The sequence below is a fragment of the Arctopsyche grandis genome, chromosome 7 (assembly GCF_051622035.1).
Source record: "Arctopsyche grandis isolate Sample6627 chromosome 7, ASM5162203v2, whole genome shotgun sequence".
NCBI classification, from domain to species: Eukaryota; Metazoa; Arthropoda; class Insecta; order Trichoptera; family Hydropsychidae; genus Arctopsyche; species Arctopsyche grandis.
The window spans coordinates 3,224,750-3,252,726 of NC_135361.1; the positions used below are offsets into that span (position 1 = coordinate 3,224,750).

The 27,977-nt window shown below is 33.4% G+C and overlaps 1 protein-coding gene across 3 annotated transcripts; it reads right to left on the reverse strand.

The window, feature by feature from the left end:
* Nucleotides 1-630: 630 nt before the first annotated feature.
* On the reverse strand, nt 631-27,809 carry Septin4 (septin 4). Of its 3 annotated transcripts, none has more exons than XM_077435348.1 (8): nt 18,830-19,149; nt 3,652-3,840; nt 3,270-3,528; nt 3,041-3,191; nt 1,795-1,960; nt 1,557-1,713; nt 1,264-1,348; nt 631-1,184 (listed from the first exon to the last, which is right to left on the reverse strand). In XM_077435348.1, exons 1-8 carry the CDS (start codon nt 18,882-18,884, stop codon nt 1,098-1,100), a joined length of 1,149 nt encoding a protein of 382 aa, XP_077291474.1. In that variant the 5' UTR covers nt 18,885-19,149; the 3' UTR covers nt 631-1,097. The 3 variants fall into 3 exon arrangements, with proteins under 3 accessions (XP_077291474.1, XP_077291475.1, XP_077291471.1); XM_077435349.1 differs by lacking the exon at nt 18,830-19,149 and adding an exon at nt 27,518-27,809 and having other exon boundaries at nt 635-1,184; nt 3,643-3,840; XM_077435345.1 differs by having other exon boundaries at nt 635-1,184; nt 3,643-3,840; nt 18,830-19,184.
* Between the last annotated feature and the right edge of the window lie 168 nt (nt 27,810-27,977).

Here is a 27,977-nt window from a genome sequence, read left to right on the forward strand (position 1 = left end):
TCACTGGTTTTGATTCGAAATAGTACAAGTTGTGCACACTTAAATCGGACTCTATTCAATTCCAGGGAGTAGTGCAAAAATCTTACCTTTTGATAAATATTGTCTGATATATAGTGTTGAAAATTTTAATCATAATTTAGGAAGCGCGGGAATATATAATGGTATGTTGACCGTGTCCCACGGCCTATAGAAACACGCGGTTGTGTTTAGGTGGAAGAGGATCTTTATTACTCGATTAATACATTTGTATTTGTATGTACGGCGAAGTATATATGTAGTTTCTTCGACGGGGTGAACCATGGTCGAGCTCCCAAAACTCACTGGCGTTGGTTGCAAACAGAGACGGTATTCAACCAATTCATCAATATTTTTGTAAGTTTTATTTATCTATTTTATTAAAAAAAAAAAGTGGACAGGTTTATCTAATAAAATATCTAAGGTTTATTTAATAAAATATCACGACTTACCAGGACCCAAAAATCTGTATATACGATTTAATTTTTCATATTCAAATATATTATTCACAACAGATTTTTATTTATATAAATATATTTTAGATAATTCATTTATGGGGGTGAAAGGAATGAAATGACGGTATTGTTATGGCAAAAAGAAAAGATGTGTTATTTTATTTAAAAATTTTATTTTTAATTATTTCATTTAAAATTATCAAAGAATGTTAAAAATCAACAGTAAGTAGATCGGAAATTCATATTTATTATTACAAATATATTAATCAAATTTTACGTAACAAAAATCCAATCTTACAACTACGAGTTTGTGTATACATATTGGTATTATAAATATATTCTATGTACAAATAAAATGACTATTCAATAAACATTTATTGTGCAACGAGAAAACTGACTATAATTTTTCAATATTATCATCTATCGAATAAATTAATCGAATTAAAAACAATTCGTTTTCAATTTTAATTTTACGCATGCAAAAAAGGCGCATGGAAATATTCTCAATAATATTATTATTATATCATATCAATGCTTAGGTTTTTTTAAGTGATTTCATATAATATATAATTTTATATTATACCACAGCTAATAATATTATATAATAAGTCTAAGACGTGTTCACATTCAAACATCTATAATACTGTCGTGTTTTTTATCTGAAGCCTTGAGTTTTTCTTGCATCTGCTGAAGCATATCTTGCATTCTTCGAATCTAAAAATTTAACAAATTCGTATATAAAACTTCGTTTAAATATCTTTGAATAACATATTTAATTTTAAATGGTTTCTACCTCTTCATCTTTCTGTAAAAGAAGTCTATCGGTTTCTGTAATATTTGTTTCACCGTTGTTACCCATAGAATCCCTTTTGAGCTTTCTGAAATATAAGTAAATTGAGAATTGAGACTCTTTAAAAACAAAGAAATATATAGTGATAATAATGAAGGAAATTTTGTTTACAGGCCAAGTTTTGTTGAGTAAGAAGGAATTACATATGTATATCTTATAGCTTAACGGCAAAGATTTATCATGTCGGACCTTCTTGCTCATCAAGCCTTGGTCTTTAAATTTAAACGTTACTGTACCCCCTTTCTCTGAGAGCGTGTTGAGATATTTGGGAAATGCATTGAGCTCGGAAGTTCTCATAGTGAACATCCTGCGTCACATCCTTCAAATCTTGCATGTGCGTAGATATTAACATTGTGCGTAGCTTCACGAAATCACTGTGTCTTGGATTTTCCACTGAAATATTAAATAAATAATATATTTTCATAAATTGGGAAGTAACATTATGGAAGAGTTTTCGGTTGAGCTTTGAATTACCATCGACGACACCCCATGGATATTGTCTGCCTCGTACACGTTTCCCGGCAACCTCAAGCATGGTATTGCTTCCGACTACTGCAAAAGGAACACATGCTTTCAGTTCACGGTCTTGCTGTTTAAATTCTTCGTCTTCATCACTATCACATTCAGGGAATTGGTATATCTGAAAATATAAAGTTGAAATTGAATTTGACTAATATCAAAATGTGTTCTGAATTGGTATAAATAACCATTTTACTTTTTAAATGTTCTGATTATTAAGGAGCTTAAGGAAATTCAAATAATTTGAAAATCGACGATTCAACGTTTTATTTAATACATATGTATGTTCAGACCAATTTTTGTATGGTCGGCTTTCGTGGCCTTACGACCCACGAGCTGTCCCATGTTTTTTGTACTGGCCATACTGGTGTGGCCAACAGTGACACTCCCGCTCCAACCGTCGTCGCTTGAACACTGCTTCTAAGCGGCGCGCTTCCTCGATCCCGAATCACCAGTTCGAGACTGGTGATATTTGACGATACTTGGAGACCAGCTCCAGTATTCGTCCGAGGTGTATTGAGGAAGCCTGGTCTGTTTTCGTCCCGAAGACAGACAACTCAGACACGCGTGCTTGGTGCATAACCTCAAGCCACACAACATGTGTTCTTTGTATACGAACCCACCCCCCCCTTCCTCCCTGCTTGCTCTCTGTACATTTAAACTTAAAATACAGTTGCTCACATACAGATTTACAACCTGTTTTCATTATATAAATCTCCCCGCATCACACTCACTGTACGAGAGAGGGAGACAGAGAGCAGAGCAGCCATCAGCAGAGACCAGACCACAGACGACGAAGGAAGACACCGTGAGGAAATCCTCGCCACGCTTTACCACGAGCTCTACAAACATCACGTCCAAGTGGCTTCTCGATTGAGAACCCCTGGCGTCTGTACAACATATATGTATGTGTGTATTTTAAAATAATATATTTGTATTACTTTTTTTAATACAAAGGATTATTACTAGTCACCGGAGCCTGAGGGGGCCGTGTATTGTTCAAAGGTTGTAAATGCATTGTTAAAGGTTTGCCGAACAATGGATAGCACTGTGGCTATCCTACCTCTAATTATTACATATGTAATTAATAAAATATCAGAGCTTCTTAAATTATTATGTGACTCAACATTTATGATATATTTAAGCTTCCAAACATCCTAGTAATTTGCAGAAATATGCTCGTTATCACCCCAATACATACTTGTATTTGATTGTCTTCAATGTCTTTAAGTATGCGTTGCTTCAACTTCCTAACTTCAGATGATGTGAGGGTGTCTGCTTTGGCTATGACGACTACGATGTTAACCTTCCGATGAAGTCTTTTCATCAGTTCCAAATCCATTTGTCGCAAACTGCAAAAGAAAAATGAAAATTGTCATTAAACACTAATAAGTATTTACATATTTTGACTAAGAAAACCCAAACTTTACCTATGACCATACGGTGGTACGAAATACAAACAACAATGAACTCTATTATCCTGTATATTTCTTCTGTTGAGTCCACTCTCATCCGTGAAGTACTGTCTGAACTGTTCGTCGATGTAGGCCGTGCAGACTCTCCAAGAGTCCTCGCAATTGATGGAATCTCCGAATCCTGGAGTGTCCACGACGGTGAGACGAAGCTTCACACCCCTCTCTTCGATGTCCATCGTCTTCTTTTCGATGGTGGTCGTCTTCTCGATGCGATCTGCAATCGGAATTCACTACTCTGTAGCAAATTGTAGGAACATTACCCGTATGTGGTTGTGATTTTTGATTTTGGAAACTGGTCTTCTTCTGGATTTTTAGGGAGTGTGCTCACATTTATTACCTGAGACGTCGGACATTTTTCGATTTTTATACAAATCGCCCAAGAAGAGGCTGTTGATGAGGGTCGACTTTCCAAGACCAGACTCTCCGACGACCATCAGGGTGAAGTCGAATCCTCTCTTCACCGACTTCCTGTGCATCTGCTCAGGAAGGGTGGCGAACCCGATGTAATCGCGCTCCCTATCCTTATCTGAAATTGGAAATTAATTAATGTTTAATTTTATTGTATTATACATACATCCATAACTAATATTGTATGGGCATGCCCATAGTAAATATGGTGCCGATTATATTGCAATTATATATGACCAACCTTGAAGAATATTCTACTGGCACTAATAAGCAGTTATATATACATATGTATGTACATACGTATGTAGAAGCTATACATACATACATATGTGTGCTACATGTAATGTATTATGTTATAATACTAAATAGTATATTTCAATTGGCTACTGTTATATGGACATAATTTGGCAAAAATGATCCAACCCAATTGAACAATATATTATGAATTAAAAAAAAATACTCTAGTCGTTAGCCAATTGGATTAAAATATAATAAGACACTAACGGCAATTAATATATTGCTATCAGTGAACAGTACTATTCAATTATATATTTGAAAGTAGCATACTTCCACTTTTCTTCATTTCGAGAAATATTTCGCAAAACCTTAAATATAATGTTTTTCGGTTAACAATATTTAAAAATACTGGTGGCATGTAATACGTTTATTCTGCTTTTCCGAGATTCTGGAAATTTCGAATTAAAATAAGTAATAATAATATGTTTTTGTGTTTTTGGAACTGAAAATCAGTTATTTAAGTTTAAGTTTAAGTTCTAGTTTACACTATTGTGGCATTGCAGGAGTCCTTAATACGCAAAAAGGTCGAAAAATACATACACATATGCACAGACAAAAAATACATTTATACATAATCATAAAAAACAATAGCATTATAATAATAGCAGATAAAGTAAAAATATCAAATAATAAAATACAAAGTAGGGAATGTACCTATAACCAGCACCAATATATAAGAACCAGCTGCGAATACAAAACATTCCTGCGAGCCTCAAATGGAAGAGAGAAGATCAAAATTGAACTCATACATCACATTTAATTATGAAAATAATGATGAGCGCAGGCTACCAGACAAATAGGCTAGAACAATATCCGATAATTTACGTTCACTAAGGTGGAAAATATCACATTCAGACTCTTTCGTTGAGAAGTTGAATAACTCTTGGAATAGGAGACATTCAAAAAATAACTGTGCGAGCTGGAGGTACAACCATCACATTATGATGTCTACCACGCACATAATTATTAGGGACATAAAATCTCAACTGTTCCTACAACGACGGGCATGATGTGCTACCACGTAGTAGCTGAAGAACAAAACAAATTAATGAGAAGTTTCTCCGAAGTTCAAGGGAATTATACCCAAGCATCCCTAAAAAGAAAGGAGTAGGGTAGAGATATGGGTAATACCCATCCTTCAAACATCCTTCCTAGTAGTAGTACTAACCAGGCTACAAAAGGTTTTCAGTAATCTTACATCTTTTGGAGTATGTCCTTCAATGAGCGTTGTCCAATTTTAGATATACCCTATCTCATTTATTTGGCAGTAAACAAACTCTAGATTTCGATTTACATACATACATATATTAGTTGAAGAAAAGTTTGTGATTCTGTGGAGACCATTCACGAAGAGAATACGAGTCGACTTTCAATTTTCATAACTTAAATTAGAATGCAAAAGATCGAGTCATATTCTTTTTATTCATATTTTAGACGGAATTTGTAGGAAACATTAGAAAATGTCACTCGAGCGTTGTGTCATTAAAAAAAGGAAGTCGTTCGACAGTAAAACGACCGTTTGAGCTACAATAATTTAGAAGACGTGCTTCTCTTTGATGCTTCTAATGGCAGTTTAAGTCGACTCACACGAGGAGTACATATAAATTAAATCAACACAATTCTTAAGACAGGGCGTGTCTTCTTCGAAAACTACTAAACTATCAAGAGGTCATTTGCGAATTTTAGCTGCAAAGATTAGATAAAGATTCTCCCATTTCTAGTAAATGGTGGATTTTCAGTACAATAATATTATATGTATTATTCTACCTTATCTTTAAATAAATGCCAGATATAGATTAGATTAACTCGACTGTTTGTCTTGTACAAAGACAATAAAACAATTAAGCCTATTTTCAAACCCAAAAGAGTGCATGTATCAATGATTTAGTTCATTTCAGCGCATTGAGAAATTAACACGGATTTATATGCAGAACCAGTCTATTAACCACTCACACGTGTCCTTTCACAAATTAAATCCTATATGCTTAGTATTATTTTGATAGCATTTTTCTTTAAAGTCGATCCTCAATATTGAGAATCGTGACCTCCATAAGCTGGAGTGTGGTTAACCCTTTGAGTGCTGACGTCTTTTCTATTGAAAGACCGCCACGCTGAAAATCTCGCCAACATTTCCAACTAGAATTATTTAGAAATCTAATAGAAAGCAGGTATAAAAATTGTAGCTAATCCAAACAAACCCTAGATAACTACCGCCGAGGATTTCAAGTTTTGTAAAGGTGTGTTTAGACTCTAATATATCTTGCAACCATATAAAATAAACAAAAAAAGTCTATTAATGAATGTATTTTTCCACAACTAGTTCCATCTACTTCATTGTTGTTAAAATATAATGCTCACAATCTAAATACCAAGCCACAATCTGAAATACTCAGCAGTTAGGAATTTCCATCGGGTGATTCTGCTATGGTTATAAATTCAGAAATTCCGATGTAAACCAGTCTTTATAAACGTTGACAAATGAATGACATGGATTACACGACCCATGTTCAATGCATTATTTTTCAATGCTACCTGGAAAAGCGGGGTAGTATTCTTATTTACTTTGTACATGCTCAAAATACAACGCATATCGGCGTTTTTCAGGCCCATGGACTTGTTGATTTAATTTATATGTATTGGTCAGCATTCAAAGGGTTAACGACTCTTCTGCAATCTTCTCTAGAAATGGCATTTCGAAGTGCATCGACGACAGAAGAGCCAAGAGCAGACCTGATTTAATCAGTCCACCGTATAGGAGATCTTTCCCTTGATAACATAAATACATAGTTTTAAACAATGTATTCATAGAAACGAACGATTTTCAATGAACTAAATTGAATATTTTCATATGTTTTAGTAAGAAATGAAGCTGTGAACTTTTGACCCAGAAACATGTTCTTTTCTATTTCGGAACAAGCGCCAGACGATTTGACTAATTTAATTTTGCCTAAATATAAAATAAATCAGTGAGAGCTGCTCTCTGTTCCTGGAATCCAGGAATAGACCTCGACTATAGCAGGAGCAGTGGACGAGGCAACCAGGAAGTGCAATCGCCACTGAAGCTCCTAATGACAGATCTGCCGATCTCTTAACGAGTATTCTTCGTATACTAATTAGTATATGTTATAAAAATACATCCTGAACACTCCAACGATGGTTAAAGTTGGCTGATAGACTATTATAGATTGATACACTTGCTCAGCTCACAATATAAGGGCCCAAATTCTAAATGAAAGCATACTGTACGTAAGATTGGACTGAAATCATCAGCCCATTGACACAAATCGCCCATTGACACAATCGAAAATAAAACGTTGACATCTCAGTCGCATTCACACAAAATCAATCTAAAAATTGGCGTATGTTACGCTGGGTTCGGTTAAACGATTAATTTTGTAATCGCAAACTCGGTATGAGGTCACCGTTTGTCGTTAATTTAATAAACGAAGGCGTGATGATGATGGCGAGGGTTACACAAACAATTACGATTGCGAAATATATGTATGTGACATATATTTATATATATGGATATGTATGTACATGCTATGCTTCCGACATGACTTGATCATAACAAAACAAGTCAATTGTTAATTGTTACGCAACAGATGTGAACTTGTTGACACTTTTATTCACACATTTTAAAACTGGTATGACGGATGAAATTATGTATGGTTCGGTGATTATTTTACAAAAAGCGATCTCGCACACGTTACTAAAATCTCGATCGCGGAACATCTGGCACCAAAAACGTCATCAATCGAAAGCCACACACGCTAAATATTATACTAACGAGAACTTGAGTGATAGATATTCCGTATTTGCGATTTTTGTGGCAACGATTGTCGTGCGCGCGATCGCAATTTGCGCAATAATCCGTTTACCGAAATTATATATGGTTTTTTTCTGTATGTTTAAATATTATATTATAATGGTTGGTTTGGTGAACAATCCTCAAATTACTCGAATTGATCTGCAATTTTCCCAGCCAACTCAGATACTTGAGATGCCGCAGTTTGTTCTCTTTTCCTGGAACATGTACCAATTTTATGGTTTTGTCGCCTTTTACTAGGGGCTAGGGATCCCAAATATTCGAATATCGAATATCGAATAGTAGGTTAAAATTATTTATTTCTAGTTTTAAGAAGTCCAAGAGGTTATTAAAATTTTAAGAGAATTATTTATCCGGAACATCAAATAGAACTATGTAAATGTGCTGTAAGATTGAAACGAAAAAAATAAGTTCGTATAAAAAGTATTCGATTTGGGATGCCTGCTAGGGCATCAAGCTTCTAAACCAGATTTCTGTTTATGTGTAACTTGGATTTGTTCAATCTAAAATAGGTTGATCTGGTTGAGTGATTGTTTATTTTGAGATCTTAACAAATTCTATTATTTTATTTCTTTTATATTTATGTTTATTTTGTTTTTGTAATAAGTTTTATTTTCTTATTATTGTATCCTTATTTTGTTTAGCCATAGTGACGACTTGGTACTGCTCTCTAATGTCACTATGGCGAAATCGTAAAATAAAAATAAATTAACTGTATGAAAATCTACAGTTTAAATTACTTCCATATAAAATTCTCTAAAAGGAAAAGGATTTTTAAGGGTTCGGGACGGGCTCGGAGTGCAGGATAGAAGAACTTCCATATGAAATTGCCGGGCTAGCTAGCATGTTCGTCAGTTTTCTATGTACTACCAATTGTGTTTTTTTAGGGGTACGAACCCTTTCGAAGGGTTTTTGCCTCAAATTTTATCCACCCAAGTATTTTCCAACTTAATCCACCGGGCATTTTCTAATTTTAATCCGGAAAACCCCGGCTTTTCCAGGCAATGCCAACTTGAAAAATTCAAAATTGTCAATGGAATATTTGAATTGAGTTCAAGCAAGCCTGCCAATTCTTCACACTGTCTGTTTTCATTTAAACTTAAGTGATTTATTTGAATTTTGACAGCATCCTAGTATATTAGATATAGTTATTGGCCACTCGAACTAAGGCTGACGGTCAGTGCCGGTTTTAAGGGGGGGCTGGGTTGAGCGGCGTCCAAGGGCGCCAAATAAGTTAGGGCGCCGTTCGATGTGCCAAAGGCGCTTTAAAATTAGAGCGCCAAAAGCCATACAAAATTTTAGATTAGAGCGCCAAAGGCAACATTTTTTTCTAAGGGTATTTAGAATAAAATGCTCGAGGGCACCATTGGGTGTAAGGCCGGCACCGCTGATGGTAAAAATAATATATTGCTTTCATTTAACTAGCAGCGTGGATTAGTGGTTAGCATATCTTGCTATGGTCTGTGTGGTTATGAGTTTGAGTCACACTAGCTGCTACTGACCAGACCTTGGTTTGTGACTAGGTCGGTCGTTTCCTATCAGAGTTTGCCAATTTTTCTGATTTTCATTGAAACGATTCCTACAAAATTGGCTTCCCCTCCCCATTTTTCTCGAAAAATCTTGAGTTATTATGTTATATCTGGTTTCTCTCCATAGATGTCTCTGTGGATGATTCTTATATAGGTATAAAAATTCGCATTGTTGTATAAATATTTGTTAATCGTATTATATACAATGTTTACAAAGCACATTGCTAAGTTTTACCAAAGATGTCATGTATAATTTCGAATTATGTATATAATTTGGTGTTTATTGATCTGTATAGTACACTTGTCGCATTGGAGCGATCTGTAATTACAAGTGTACATAGATTGATTGATTGAATAAAATAAATGTAATATTGAACTTGAACATATTTGAAGGCATAGTCGATTTCTCGAAAACTCAATAATTCAAGGGGCCAACAACTGTATCGTTTAAAACTGCACATTTGCTAAAAACTTTACAATGTGCCCAAAAGGACACATTTTTTTGAAGCCGTTGCATCGCAACCGGAAGTGAATATTTTTGGCGCGAAATACGAAAACGGGCATTAGTCTACATACAATAGTTGAATACAAAATGAACGCACAACTCACCTAATCAGACCGTTTGCCATTTTGCTCATAGCGGTTCTCGAAACGTTCGATCGATCTGATTTATTATTAGGGTCGAATGAGTATATGTATATGTGCGCATTTTTAAAATACTAGGGTCGTAATTCGTTTAAAAAATACTGATATTAAAATTCTAAGGCGATCGATCGTGCCATGTTGTACGTGCACGATTTACCATATACGATTTCATCGCACGCAATCTCAATGTTTGTACGTATTCGTGGCATGGTCGGTATACATACTGCGTTATGACCAAATATGTATGTACATACGACATTATATAATCGAACCGTTGACACGATTAAAGGTCTGTTCATACATATCCAGCACGACCCGTATCCTGCAGGTGTCATGCAAGTGCGGATAGTATTCTTTGGTACATTCTATATGGACGCGCATGAATGCGTAAATGCGCATGCGCGAATGGAGTATGAATACGTCCATATAATGTACCAAAGAATACTATTGAAAGAAAACTTGAGTTGACAGTGTCGAGGGATTGTTTAAAAATACATGAAAGTACGTAGAATTCAATACTGTGACACACAGTGGTACAGTGTGACCCTTTCATGAGTAATAAATCAATATTGGTATTGTATGTACATATAAATATATTGCACGTTTAAAATGTGCCAAAGTGAAGACAGATAAGGATTTTTCTCTATTTTGAGTTATTCATATTTCTTTTCGGTATTATTTGTTTTTGATTTTTTGTATCTTATATGATATTTGTATTTTTTTGTATAACTTTATGTATTAAAAATCCTCTTGGGTCCATCGAATATGCCACCTTTCCTAAGTAATCTATATATCTCCATATATATAATTGAATGTCTATTTGTCTGTCTGGTTTCGATTCGATATATGTTTTTTTTATTCAAATAAATTTAATAAAAAAAGAAGTGAATATTTACTATTAGATTTGCCATGTTTAAGCTGTTTATATTACAAATACTGAGCTAAGCCGGGTTGAACAACTAGTCTATATATGTATATAAAATTGAATATCTGTCTGTCTCGAATAGGCTCCTAAATCACTCAACCATTTACGATGGAACTGTTCAGGATTTGTTGTATGCATGTCCGGGAAGATTACTGTGAAAAAAAAAAAACGGGAAAAAGCCGTATTCGTAATTACGATTTTACCGACGAAAAAGTATGAAACGCCATTGTGTAGTCAAGGAAATGTGTGTTGTTGGTAACTAAGTTAACAGGTTGACGTTACTCCACGACGTTGAGCTACAACCATCACTTGAAACGGGAACGGGAATGCAACGGGAACGGGAACGGGAACGGGAATTGCATGCTTTATTCTGGCATTGCAACGCATGCCGAGTTCAGCTAGTCTTAAATAAATTAAATAAATAAGACTGAGCGAGTTGAAAATTATTGAAAATTATCAATCTCTACTAAGTTTGACCCACTAAATTTGAATATGACAATGATTTTTGATGGCTTTCTCTCATTTAAGAGATATGAGCGTTTAAAAAAATGTGCAGTTTTCACAGATTTTCGGCTTTTGCAGTGTTTAATTCAAAATCTAGGATTGCTGTGCACAAAAATGAGTATTGTAATCAATAGTCAGATGTTTTTTCTATTGATTGTAATTTTTAATTGCTTTGAAATACTAATGATCAATTATCTACCGAATTTTTAAAGTCAAAAATATGCTTTTTTTCTTTAATTTCGCTAATTTTCACTTTATCACGTTTATAAAGATTGGTTTTTCATGTCAATATAATTTGTTTTATCGAAACGTACTAATTTGAGCGACAAAGTGTTATTAATAGACTCAATGGAGCTGTGATATCTCTTTGTAATATCAGTAGTTAAAATTTACCTATATTGAATGTACATACATATGTACATATATATGTAAATTTAATAAAAATAACGCACATATAATGATAATTTAAAAAAAATTTTTTGATTGATTGAAGTTTGAAACTTTGAAAAGTTTCGTGAATTGTTGTTAAGTCACAGTTTTCTATTCGTATGTAGATGGTATGCACAATATGTATAGAAAATTTATGTAAACAAAGTACCATTATACGATAAAAGCTGACCTGGTTCCACTAATAGCACTTTTTGCAAACAAAATGAACCAATTTGTATAGTACTAGCCTGGCACACCTTCTTCTTCCGAATTGTCCTTCATCGTTTGTAGCCCGTTGCACAACTGCATATGTAGATGCACTTTGACTCGTCACCTCTCTACCCACACTGCTATGCACTATCTATGTAGATGTGTAAGTCGATCCTGACAGACAATAGACAGGAGTGGACAATGGCAACAAGACACTATGCATACAGTGGATGGCTCACGTTTAAAACAAGAACTTGTCCACCGCGTCCGGTTTTGAGACATATTGAGTGGGTTAACTATTCGCATAATACTGGACAATGAAAGTGGAATTATATAATGGATGATGTCGGTCGTATCCGGCGTAACATACGCACTAATTTGTCGTCAGGATGACGGCGCTAGGGTTAGAACTTTGCGGCAAAACTAGGGCTGTTGAGAGACTTTATTTAGATATACACTATCGGTCATTTGTGTTATATAATGGAGCGATCCATTTCAAATTCGACAACAAACAAATAAACAAACAACCATACATACATACATACCTACAAACAAACAAAAATTCATCTTTATATAGTACACTAGTTGTTTTACCCGGCTTCGCTCGGTATTTGTAATATAAACAGCTTAAACATGGCAAAACAATCTAATAGTAAATATATAATAGTATTATTTGAATCGAAAATATAATATTCAACCGATTGAATTGTCGTCATAGAAAGAAGTTCCCAACCAAAAATATTTACATACATACATACTTACATAGAAAGTGTCTTTTGAAATTATATAATCATCTTTATAGTAGACTAGCGCATTTACACGGCTTCGCTCGGTATTTGTAATATAAACCGATTAACAATGGCCAATCTAATAGTAAACATTGTATTAAATTTATTTGATTAGTTTTATTTTATTTAAAATATATTTGAATATTCATTTGTTTTTTTTATTTAATTGAACGTCACGGAATCTACGACCCAAACAAACAAACATACATACACACATACAAAGTCTCTTTCGAAATTATATATTAGATTAAAATAATGTACATACACAATGCGTTAAAGGAATTTTCTAGCGTTTTTTTTTTTGCAAACATTATTTCATTATAAAGTTAAGAGGGCTGGACACCAGCGCCTTGTTCATACAAACGTATTAGACTTCTCCCTTCCTCAATTATGGCACTAGAGAAATTATTTTTTAATATGCTATGGATATCCACTATTGGGTTGCATATATCGTTTTATTTTTTTGATAATTTGGCTATTTTTTATAGGAGCTAGGAGCCGCCAAACATCAATAAAATCGCCTCTTTTTTACACCCACGAAAAGAGTCCAGCGTGCTTATTTAACGGTCGATTTAAAAAAAAATACACGCATAGTTGCACAGAAAATATCTTTCTCATACCGATGATGATTTTTTTTTTAAAATTGGTCCAGTTTCGGAGGAGAAAATAAGAGAATACGAAACCTCGATTTTGTCAATTTAAAATACGTTTTATCTGGTTGAAGCGCAACTGTCGCATTCACTCAATATATATATTGTCGCATTCAATCAATATATACATTCACTCAATATATATATCGAAGAAAGGAACGGCAACAAAATTAGGTTTCGGGTTTACAGCCCTCTTAATATAGCCTGAAATGACACACTATTAAGTTTTATGGTGTTTATTTTATTTTAGTTTACATAGATATACATATACCAGCAAGGCCTAACAGGTAAACCCCGATGCGCCTTCCTAGACAATTAATTACAAACATTGCAGCATTTTTATTAGGTAAATCGCCGTATTTCGAGAGGCTGAAGAACACGAAATTAACATTTAATTAATTAAGGAATTAATCCATAGAGACATTTATCGATTGTACATAAATTTTTACATATTGTACATAAATCAAATTCAGATATTTGTAACAGTGGGTAGGATGATTTTGCCAATTTGCCAAAAGGAACCGTTTCAACAATGAAATCAGATAAATTGCCAAACTTTGATAAGAAACGATCAACTTGGAGTCAGAAATATCCAAGTCTGACCAGCAGTATTAAAGATGAGCTTGGGATCGAACACGGTAACCTCTCGGTGCTAAACATAAACGCAACCACCGAGCCATACTGCTGTATTATCTACATACAAACTTTGATAAGAAACGATCAACTTGGAGTCAGAAATATCCAAGTCTGACCAGCAGTATTAAAGATGAGCTCGGGATCGAACCCGGTAACCTCTCGGTGCTAAACATAAACGCAACCACCGAGCCATACTGCTGTTTTATCTACATACAAGTCTATGACCATACGTTACAATATATTAACATCATATTTACTACAATTTCCATTAAAATAACCCGATTTCACGACTCTGATTTCACAACCCTGATAAAAACGATTTACGCATAACATCTCACTCGCTAAGTGGACCAAAATGAATCACTATACATATTTTGAATAACTACTATAACCGTATTATGTACATTCAATTATATTATTATTTCCTTAATTAAATTAAGAAACCTTTGATAAGTTCCAAATGAATTATACAAATTACATAAGAAAAAATTGATATATTTTTAATCATAATGATTTACCATGCGATTCATAAGATATAATTTAATGTTTTAGCCCTTTGAGCGCTATATGGATACTGAATTGAGTTATCATTGGGTATTTGGGTCCTATTTATTTGTGAAAATTGATCCAGAAGATCGAGATCCCCCATGAAAACCCAATTACATGCTATTTAACCCTTTGGTGCTGACATCTTTTGAAACCCCGCCACGCTGAAAATTTCGCCAACATTTCCAACTAGAATTATTTAGAAATCCAATAGAAAGAAGGTATAAAAATTGTAGCTAATCCAAACAAACCCTAGATCACTACTCTAGATAACCACCGCCGAGGATTTCGAGTTTTGTAAAGGTGTGTTTAGACTCTCTATATATCTTGCAACAATATAAAATAAACAAAACAAGTTTATTAATGAAAGTATTTTTCCATAACTAGTTCCATCTTCTTCATTGTTGATAAAATGTAATACTCACAATGTAAATACCAAGCCACAATCTAAAATACTCAGCAGTTAGGGATTTTTATTGGGTGATTCTGCTATAGTTATAAATTCAGAAATTCCGGTGTAAACCAGTCTTTATAAACGTTGACAAATGAATGACATGGATTACACGACCCATGTTCAGTGCATTATTTTTCAATGCTACCTGGAAAGGCTTAGCGAGGTAGTATTCTTGTTTACTTTATACATGCTTAAAATACAACGCGTATCGGCGTTTTTCATGCCCATGGATTTGTTGGCAAAACGACGATCGGCGTTGGTCAGCATTCAAAGGGCTAACGACTATTCTCCAACCTTATCTAGAAATGGCAGTTCGAAGTGCATCGACGACAGAAGAGCCAAGAGCAGATCTGATTTAATCAGTCCACCGTATAGGAGATATTCCCCTTGATGTGCAATGCAGTTTTGGATTTCCATCAGGTAATTCTGCTATGGTTATAAATTCAGTAATTTAGGTGTAAACCAGTCTTTATAAACATTTACACGGATTACACGACCCATGTTCAATGCTACCTGGAAAGGAATAGCAGGTACTATTGTTGTTTATTTTCTATATACTAAAAAATCAACGCCTATCGGCGTATTTCAGACTCATGGGCTTGTTGGCAAAACGCCGATCGGCGCTGGTCAGCATTCAAAGGGCTAACGACTATTCTCCAACCTTATCTAGAAATGGCAGTTCGAAGTGCATCGACGACAGAAGAGCCAAGAGCAGATCTGATTTAATCAGTCCACCGTATAGGAGATATTCCCCTTGATGTGCAATGCAGTTATGGATTTCCATCAGGTAATTCTGCTATGGTTATAAATTCAGTAATTTAGGTGTAAACCAGTCTTTATAAACATTTACACGGATTACACGACCCATGTTCAATGCTACCTGGAAAGGAATAGCAGGTACTATTGTTGTTTATTTTCTATATACTAAAAAATCAACGCCTATTGGCGTATTTCAGACTCATGGACTTGTTGGCAAAACGCCGATCGGCGTTGGTCAGCGTTCAAAAGGTTAAACGAAGTATAATTCTTAGCATATGAGATATATATATATATATACTTGAGTATGAGATATAAACTTACTAGATTTGGTCCACGTGGATGCGACTTGCCCAAGGCAAGGTAGTGGATGGAAGTTTCTATACAGCAGTGGGCGTTTACGAATCGAATTATACACTATATATATATATATATATATATATATGTATATGTAGATTCAAATTAAATATAGAAAGTTCTCACAAAACGAAATCGATGTTATTATTCAATTTTGTGATGGAATGAAACTTAGAAAAAAAAGATTAATGATAGCAGCAAACCAATTGCGGATTCGTAACGGGAAACCAACACGATATCAAAGCAAGGTTTATTTTTACTGCATAGATATTGGTAATTTTATGCCCAAATCATCAAATATATAAATCCATCATTGACCTATCCACATTTTTTTCTGAATTCGAACGTTTGATCGATATATGTATGTAGATGTTTATTGATAGAAATTCTTGAGATTCTCAACGGAGAAGTGCTCGCTACGAAAAATTTTAAGTGGTCCAAAACGGAAATTCCAGAGCTTCCCAAATGACGTTTGAGAAGCGGCGTGAAATCAGGTACCAGACCACACGTAATAGCACCTTACCAAAAAAAGACGTTAACGTGTTTTAGGCAATCGATGGCTATGCAGGAAACGGGCTAGGTAGGTATGTATGTATACTTATACTCGACTATTTTATTTTACATAAAAAATTAATGCTTCCAGAAGTACCAGTAGGTACTTTTTTCGAGTTGGCCGACAAAAGGTTAACGAGCGACGAGCTGAAAATGTGTAGCACGGTAAAAGGTCAACGATTGTACACATGGAGATTTTTTAAGTAGCTAAGCAATATTTGTATAAAAAAACATTTAAATAATTCAAAAATTCAAAACGAGTTGGTTCTCAAACGACCTATTTAAAATTTGAGCTACTCAAATATCTCATAGGTATGTCTAATATGTATGAAAATAGACATTTCCCACAAACGAAGATAAGTCAGATACATATTCGTACTTATCTTTCCAGTTATGCACACACTTGAGATTTCTCACGATTAGAGAGATAAGTAAGACAGTGACACTATGTATATATTTTCAAACTAGTACGGATTAAAATTGGATTGAAATAAATTGCACAATTTTATTCCGTATTTTTTTTCACGAATTGTATTCGTTTGTTTATCCAATTTATGTATGTATTATATTAATTAACAATGGTGGAAAATTTTATACGACATTTTTCATGTGAAATAGTCTCATCTATTTATCTATTAAAGAGATAAATTTACTCAACTATATTTAAAATCAGATATGATTATAGATAAATTAAATTGTTATAAAATCTGCTTATGACCGACTGATTGATTGCAAATAACTTAAAAAAAAAAAAAAAGATATGATTATAATGTACTCATATCTCCGCTCTGTAAATCTACAGTTTGCAAATTAGAACGACTAAATTAAGTATACTATGTACTAGTGTTGGCATATTAAGTTATTAAATAAAAAAAAAATTAAAAGAAATGTGTCGGTTCTGTGTTCGATCCGCACGTGGTCGAATTTTTTTCAAATACCTTTTAAATATATTTAATTGTTTAATATGAAAAAAAAAATGGTAAAAACTACCTTCATATAAATAATATAAAACACCAATTGAAAATGAAATTAATTAAATAAATGCCCAGAGTCTTGCCTAGAGGAAACATTGGTAGCAAACAGTATATATAGAAGTTTTTTCTTTCGTTATTATATTCGTAAATTTAGTTGGCAGTGTTTTAGCTGTGACGTACATACAAATTTATTTCGAATTGAAACGACTATTATGTTATCGCAGATACACACACAGACGCACAGACAGAATAGCGATATTATATATACATATACATATATGATTTCAAGGTTCTCTACAATATTTTTTGGAAAAAGGTTGAATTTTTGATTTATGTTTTCTCCGATTGGGCAAACGAACTGCTCGAGCAACGCCGGGTAAATCGACCAGTTTCCAATAAAGTGAATATTTTTAAAAATATTAGACCTGTGAAGTGTAACTCAACTCAATTTGTATTAAATATTCAATGATACGGCAACTGAAAGCCCCAAAACTAATCCAATACATTTTTAAGTGATTCAAAATATACCCAATTATCTATTTAGATAGTTTTCAGAAATTTGATTTGGATCTGATTCATTGCAATCAGATCTTGTATTCGTATGCAACAGTCAAAGCTCGTATGTATGTAAGTTACAATTTAAAATTATGCATTTGTAAGAAGATTAAATATAAATTATTAAAATCAAAAAGAGCTGGTGTATATAAAAGGCACACAATCAAGTCGTATTCGCATTCTCGATTATCATACAATAATAATCAAAGTGCAAAAAAAAGACTTGTTAGGAATTTAATCGATAATGCTGCGAATCAAAATATTTAATATGATTATATTTATTATTGAAAATGCTCATTTCTGATTTTGGACTTATCGTAAATATTTTCTGGATCTTAATCGTTTTAAAGTTTTAAATTGATATATGCATATTTAAATTGATTCATAGCGACACAAAATAAGCACTTTGATAACCTGCATATTCGTTCCATAAATATCAAGATAACAATTGTTCAAATATTTGAATTTCACCTGATATGTTGTCGAAGCACCTCTTCGTAACGCAATACACATTATTCGCCGTCATTTTTCCTGAATTTTCCAGCCTGGAAAAGTGTTTAGGGCACAGACAGAGCACACAGACACTACACAAAGATTCTATTAGACTTACGTATAGTAGTCGTTAACCTTTTCCACGCTATTATTACTCTGCGACGGGACTAACCCATCTTGACCCGAGTCAATATTGAGCTACACGCGATTTGCATGCCGCGATTTATTTTTTGGTTTATTTTTTTATTGGTTTTGGCTTCGTATACACTTCTATCGTGTTCCGCGTCCGCGAGACCACTGGCCTCCTGCTAGTTTAACTGACAGTTTAGGCACTGTTATCAACGCCAGTGCTTCTCAAGTTGCGAAGGATTTGCACCTGTCGCGAGTGTTTCAGAAGTATTCATATACACATGCACATATTAATGTTATTATTAACCAGCAGCGTGGTCTAATGGTGAGTATTGAATTCTTTTGTGCTTGATGTCACGGGTTCGATTCCCACTAAGAGTCTCGTTGTTGGCCAGACCTTGGTTTGTCGAGGTCGATCGTTTCTTATCAGAATTTGAAAGAACTTTTCTGATTTTCAATGAAACAGTTCCTGTAAAATTGACTTTTCCTTCCCAATTTTCTGTTGCAAACCTTGAGTTATTGTTATATCTCGGGTTTCGCCAGATTTCTCACCATAGATGTCTCTGTGGTTGTCTATCGAATGTAAAAAATCGTATTGTTACATGAAAAATGTTATTAATCGGATTTATACGATGTTTGTAATATCTGACCATAGATGTCAGATATTGCTTCGATTTACATGTGTACATATATACATATGTATGTAATAATTATGCATTTATATGTTTAGTTAATTATGAGTTTTCAATGTCTTGTAATAAATTAGCCATGGTGACGACCTGGAGTTAATCTGTAATGTCACTATGGCGAAATTGTATAAAAATAAATAAATATGTACATATGTATATACTATCAAACACATGAGAAAGCTTACTTGCTACAAAAATTACATTACATTGAGAAGAGGTTATATTCGTAAAGCGGTAAAAATGTATTAAGTAGTTGGGGGGAAATATTTAGAAATATATATGATTTTACATATGGATATGTACTTAAAGCTATGTAGATAAAATATTCATGAAAAAAGTTTGTACAATAGTTCAGTTTGGGTCAAAAGTTAAGATGGTTCTTTAAGTTTTTGTATTCACAGAGTTTGAGAATTGAAATTCGTATCATACAAAAGCTATAATGAATGTATGTATGTATATATAAGAATAAAATAGACTAGTGGTTAGTATATAATGCTTTGAACAGAGTGGTCACGGGTTAAAATCCCACTGCTTTCTGCTGGCCGGACCTTAGATTTGTGACTCCAGGTCAATCGTTTTCTATCAGAGTTTACCAATTTATCTGATTTTCATACCAAACGGTTCCAACAAATTGGCACCCTTGCCCATTTTCTCGTAAATCTCGAGTTTTCAGCCATATCGAATTTCGCTGAATTGTATAAAATACTACAAATTTACAAATTTGACCATAAATGTCTCTGTGAATGTTTATTGATATGTATTTACTGAATTGTTTCAAATGCTGCAAATTTACAAATCCGACCATAAATGTCTCTGCGGGTGTTAATTGATATGTACAATTTAATTTGTATAATACTTGTATCAAATGTACAATGTTTCTGACCAGGAAGGCGCATTAGGGTTTTCTGTTAGACCTTCCTGGTAGAGATTAAAAATAAATAGATAAATGTAAAAAGTTCAGCCCTTACTCTGCATATTAGATACTCTTAAAGCTATGAAAATCACTGCTAGATTCTACATAAAAAGAGTTACACGACCCACAGTTGAACATCCGGAGCGTTATTTTCGTGCTATGAAACAAAACGCACGAAAAGATCTCACGTTCGACACGTTTCGCAATCGATTGTTAAAGTATGTTTGATAATACCTACATGAATTGTATGAACACATTCATATCGGTAAATTAACAAACGACTTAAAAAAAGCTCAATTTTAGATATAAATGCACAATGACAGCTTTTAATTCAACAGTAACCATTCAAGACGGTGACGAAGAGTTCAAAATGAATTACAAACATCGATAACATTGTATGATTCGTACGTGACGATATTTATTCGATTATTTTTACTATTTATCGTGACTCCCACATTTTGACAAGTTAGGGGTAGCACAAAATGGCGTGTACTACATTCGTGGCGTGCAAATTTTATCGGTTTTTCGGTTCGATAAACTACGTTCGTGCGGACAAGCGAAACTACCTTAATATTCGTGATTGTTCTCTATGGGATTACCTAAAAATTATGGTGTAATTTTGTGCTATTTTGATGTTAGATTCGATGAAAATCAGCCTAATAAACATAACCCACGAGCTACGTTTGAAAAAGTCGTCTGACCAATCAGATACTCTGTTGTTTCAGCGGACCAATCAAAAATGAGAATCGGACCAATCAGAAATTTCCCATAGAAAATTAATTACTTTCAAAATATATTGTTTCAATTTTTATACAAGTGAAAAAAAATGAGTATACATACACGAGGAGCGTTCTGAAAATTAATACCTACTTAATCAATTATTTAACTACGATTAACATGAAGTCAATTGAAGACATATTTACATATACATATGTACATATAGACTTATAATATTTAAACTAGAACAAATAATATTTAATAATAAATAATAAAAAAAAAACATCATTAAACACAAGTTAATTGTTAACGTAATAACTTATGTATACTACAAATATAATTTATGCAAGTGTTAAGCTGAATGTGTGAAATTGCATATCACGTGAAAGAGGCAAGACATTGCCTCATACATGATTATTGCAAGCCTGTTATTTAATTCATGAATTAGGACAATTATATACCTAATGCGTGAATCAAAGATGATTTATATAAATGAAAATGAACATCACTGTAGTTAATGCTTAATTTATTTTTATAATATATGACATTGGTTTATGTAGTCCAAAAAACACCTTCGGAGCGCTACTATCTTCGCTGCCCAATGCACGAAATTGGTAAAATAATTCATGTTCAATTCACGCATTGACTAAGTAGTTCATGAATTAAGCACCGGGCCTGCAATTTTCATGAATTAAGTTCTTTATTGTTTATTTCACATAATACGAAATTTCATATGTGTCACTGTAGTAGCTAACACCATAAAAAAACGCTCGATAAACGTCAAGAAGAAACGTGTCTAATACGATATTTTTTCACCATCGTAATGGTGGATGACATTTCCACTTATATTGATAACCAAATCTATGTATGAAAACGATCGGCTAAGAGCCAAAATTTTTCTTGACTAGTGATGGTGAGTAAAAGTAAGAAGAGGTTAGTAAAAATAGTTTATATCATTCAACACAAATATAGCTTTTATCAGTCTTATTTCACAGAATTAGGATCCGGCCCGTTGTGGCTGTCAAATATTTATGTGTATAGCCAGCAGCATGGTTCGGTGGTTGGGATTTCTCCTAGCATGGATAGGTCATCGGGTTAGATCGGGTTAGATCGGGATGGATAGAGTTGACCTCGATTGAAAGAAATTTATTCTGAGTATATTATCCGTACTGCTGCTGGTCAGACTTGGATATTGCTGCTGGTCAGACGAGGTGCGAAGAGACACCTCTGTGAGGGACAGTACATATAAGTCAATTATAAATTTTAGAGTTAAGTATAATAATTAAGATGTATTTTTAAATTAGCTTGATAGCTAAAATATATATAAATAAATAAAATAAATAAAATTTGTGACTCCTATCAGAGTTTGCCAATTTATCTGATTTCGTTGTTGAAACGGTTCCTCCATTAAATTGGCTAAAAACCATCCTCCTACTATGTCACCACTATTTGAGTATGATTTATGTACAGTAAAAATTTAAGTACAAGTTTAAATTCATATATCTCGTTAATTTCGAGTTCTTCAGTGTCTCGTAATTCACCGATTTATGTAATAAAAATGCTATATTGTTTGTAATTGGCCAGGAAGGCGTATTGGGGTTTAACTGTTAGGCCTTCGTGGTATATACATATGTATGTGAAATAAATAAATATAAATTCAGTTGAAGTTAGTGAAGGTGGTTTGATGATTTTTGGCATTTTTGAAATAATATAACAATGCAGAATATACATAGATATATAATTTTAGGGCACTCTGATCAAATTACTCAAATATAAAACCCCTATTATAAACAGTGCAAGACAAATAGTACCGACAAACACAATATTGCCTTAGTTAAAATAAGAATATATGTATGTGCCGGTCTGTTATTGGATTTTGGAAACAAATTTATGATCTATTTTATGACTTTAAAGATTATAAAAAAAGTAATACTTTTTATATTTCAAACATGTGGGCTTATTTTGATCGATTTACAAGATTTAGCAATCTAATCAAATTAGATTAACGGAAGCGTGTTCTTTCGATGGGTATAATTAAAATAAAATGATTTCAGCCACCATGAATGAACACATTTCTAAAGATTTCGCACCGCTTCTTCAGAACAATGGCAGAATGAGGGTAATTTTTATCGAAAATTCGTTCGTTAGGTACTTCCGTAAAATTATTATTGTCGTAGTAAGTACTATAATTGCCTAAAATTTACGTGTTCTTCCAAATATAATACGACTACCATGCAACGTAATAAATTTTGATTGTCGAGCTTCTCACGCAGTTGCTTTTCCCACACAGACATTAAATAAGAGATGGTACGTAATTTTTAATATATAATATGATAAATTTCGACTGATTTTCATTTTGGCCAAAGTATCGACGATACGTGCATATCGACATAAACATATTATGTGTTCGACCGCTATTGTTATCCATTATGACTGCTTTATACGTGAGAATATTTGGGTATTGAACAATACGAGCAATGAATGAAATCACCATCGCGTTATTAAATTGTAGTACGTTGCGAAATTGCACGCGAATATTATCAAATATCAACAGGTGAATATTTGAAAAATGTTTTTGGCAGCTCCGCCGATTTGGAATTGGGGTGACCACGCGCTCTTTGGTAGAGGAAGAGACGACCAAAGGTTGTTGCACCGCCTGCATTCATAATTCGAGCTCGTCAACAGTTTAATTGGAGACACCATTGTTGTCAATCCAATTCGGCATTGTGGGACGTCTGCTTTTGTAGGTGATGACCGTTTTTTTTTTAGTAGTCAAATGTGTCATCTCGCCGTTTGTTTGTTCGATTCAATTGGACGCAATCGCATGCAATCAAGGACGACTTTGAAGCAAAATTTAAAATTCCGTAATACGTGATGTCTCCAATTGTAAATTTGGTCTTGAATTGGAGCCTAGGATCATCTGAAAAAGTTGTCTAAAAAATGTAAGCAAAAAACAATACGTAATTTTTGTCTATGGGAAGCACATAAGCAAGTAAGCTTATACTTGGCGCTTCTATTCTCATAAAAATCAAAAGTTTTAAACAAACACGGAGAAAGCAAACAAATGAGATGAAATTTGCAATAGTTGCAAATTATAATGAAATTCGTAAATTTAAAAAGGTTCATAGATGTTGTGCCAATTTTTCGGCAGATTGGTTCTTTCAATTTCTGCCGTAGAAATTTATTGATCACAAATATAATTCTTCATAAGTATAACACGTATTTAAAGGATTTAAAACATTTCTTTAAGTCAATGGTTTCAAAATCACTAATCTAATATTTTATCCATGTAATAGCGATATTTTGTGTATATACATAGACTAAATTATGATCGTCGAAACATGACTGTTTACATTATGCTACTTTTTTATATTATTCAATTGAACAACTTTCAAATTCACATCATTGTAAATATATTATTTCAAAAAACCCATTCGATGATATTTCATCGGGCTTATCACTAGTTATCATGTAAATATCATAGCTACTCTACAATAGACAGACCGTTGCATTTATGGATCTCAATTCCTGACGAATTGAAACATCAATGTCAATCATTTAATGTTGACTGTTTTTTTTTCTGTGTCCAAACAATATACCATATCTGTTGCAATAGATTTTCGATAGTTGACTTAAAATTTTATTTGGGTCAATTGTCAGGGCATCGGCTTTATTGGGCCAAAGTATAGTATTTAGACTGGAATTTATTTGTACGGTGGAATTTTACACAAAATAGTAATACATTATTTTTTTATAAATTTTATTTATAATAGTATATACATTAACTATTAAGTCAACCTAAAGTTTAGTTATGAATTGACTATTACTCTACCAGTGGCGCACAATTACCGAAATTAAAGACGTATAATTAATTATATATTTTGATTTAATTTTTAACACGAACCGCAATAAGAGTAAAAAAAAAACTTCGTACAAAGACAAAAAAATTATCTAAGATTCGATCCAAACACCACGAATTTGAACCATACTGTAGCGCAATGTTTTGATAAGAATTTATCGTTCGGAACACGCGAGGCGCTGTATAATAATAAAGCACATTACATATACAAAAATAAATAAAAATAAAAATAAAATAAAGCCGTTATTACAAACGATTAGCGACAACCGTTAAAACTTAATTCAATAGCAACAAACAACCAAACGTAAATTTTCATACAAAATATAAGACTTGTTTTTTGTATTATATTATTATAAAATACGTATTATTTAAATATGAGACACTGTATTTAAAAGTGGCGTAAGACCACTTTTCTTTATTTCGAGAAATATACATATATGTCATTGTATTTAAAGTTTTGCATTTTACAATATTTAAACATACTGATGGCTTGAAATATGTACATATGTACATATATTCTGCTTTTCCAAATTTCTGGAAAAGCAGAATTGGAAAAGCTGGTGCTTCCAAAAACAGAAGCACAAAGCTGGTGTTTTTGGAACTAACAATTGGATTTACGCCATTTCCAAATTAAACGGCTCATATATTATGTAGTTAAAAAAAAGTACACTTTGGCTGGTCAGTTCCATAATAGTATTAGAAAAATGGTTTTTACTCAAATAGTTGCTCTAGTTTTAAACAAAATTTGTTATGTCTTATATATAAAACCGAAACGGCGCGGCGTCTGTAATTCGTTTCTGATTGGCTGTCGTCAAAGTCGTTTCTGATTGGCTGGATTTGTCAAAGACGTTTGTGATTGGTCAGTCGTTAATTAATATAATTTTTTTTCGATTCTAATAAATTTAATGTAAAAACAAATGAAGATTTTTTCATTAAATTTCCATTCACCGAGCGAAGCCGGGTAGCACCACTAGTTATATACATATGTATATAAACTTAAATAATGGTTGACAGTTTCAAGTTTTTACCGTAACCGAAATGAAAAATTTACCAATCACAAAATGAATATGTATACAAAGCATCAGCATGCAAATTTAAGCAAATGATGATCGTTATGTTTTGATATCTTTCCGCCATTATTATTTTTTCGTATATGCATACTAACTATAAAAATTTACATTCATATGATCGAACTTCTTACAGCCTTAACCGAAAAATATTTTACTAATAATAAATACAAATGCACGAAAAAAACACATATCATATATACATACATATGTATGTATAATATCGGTATTCTGTCTGTGTGTCTGTCTGTCTGAGATAACGCTCGCCGTACGATAATAGTCGTTTCTATTCGACATACATATGTATGTAGGTCACAGCTAAACCACTACCAAAACGTATATATGAATACAATAACACAAGAAAAATCTTCTATATATGTTACAGTGAAAGCATATTTCAAGTGAATATATATTTTCACCAATTCAAGCAGTGTATCAAAAATGAATTTACAACGTTTAACTCTATAAATTTAATCATAAATGAATAGGGCCAACCCTTACTTAACCTAACCTATCTTCACCTTTAAATAATACCAACCCTAACAATGTAATCTTAAACGAATAAAGCCAACCCTGAAAATGTAACTGGTTATGATTCAACTGAAACGTCACTGAAAATATATTTTCACTTGAAATATAATTTCACTGTGAAATATATAAATACTATTTGCTACCAATGTTTCCTCTTGGCAGAGAATTTCCCGCCATCTATTGAAAATTTATTTAATTAATTAATTTTTCAATTGATGTTTTATATTGTTTACATGTACATACATAGATAGGTAGGTAGTTTTTACCTTTTTTTTCATATTAAACGATTAAATATTAATATATTTAAAAGGAATTTGAAAAAGATGCGACTGTGAGCGGGTGGAACCGACACATTTGTTTATATTTTTTTATTTAATAACTTAAATGCCAACACCTATGCGGATGCGATGATATGTCATCTGGTACAACACGTAGTTATATTAATATAAAACCGAATATCATATACGTGATTACTCAACGTTAACGCGTTCGAGTTATCAATAGGAGACTCAGTGGTTCGAGACCCACTCAGGCCGAATTTTTTTTGTTTGGTTTTTACTTCTTTTATCGTGTTATATGTATCAAAATTATACATAAATTGATTTTTGAGCTTTTTATTTTATGTTTATATGCAATAAAATGCATTAAAAAATCAAAATCAAATATTATGTATCTGATAGGGTAACCACACAAACAAAAACAGACAGAATTAGGTCATTATATTTATAAGGATATATTATCTGATAAAAAATTGAAACTCACCGATGGACATCTTGCCGTATTTGCGATTCGCCGGACCCCTCCCACAAATAACACTTGCTATATCATAAAGATACTGTTGTGGCACTGTCGAGTGGAAGCATTCGATGATGGCTGATCACCAGGACTTGGATGCACAGACGGCGGGTCCTTCGAGCGCTGTTCTTGGTGATATTTGTTCGTATCTGTGAGGATGATGTTCAGCTTCGACTATGGCCTCATCAGCTCGATGAGGATGGAGATGCGGAGTCAGTTGTGGCAATTGTAGCGAGAGACGAAGGAGGATTGGCGATGTGACGCGTGCAGTGTGCGCGGGGCCATTTCTCTCCCTTGCGAGAGTTCGGGGGTGGATCGATATTGGGCGTTCACCCCGCACCAACAACGTTGGAAGGGCGCTACTATCCCTGTTATTCTTTGAGGGGTATATTTTTTAAGGGATCCAGTGTTGATTTCTGTATGGAGT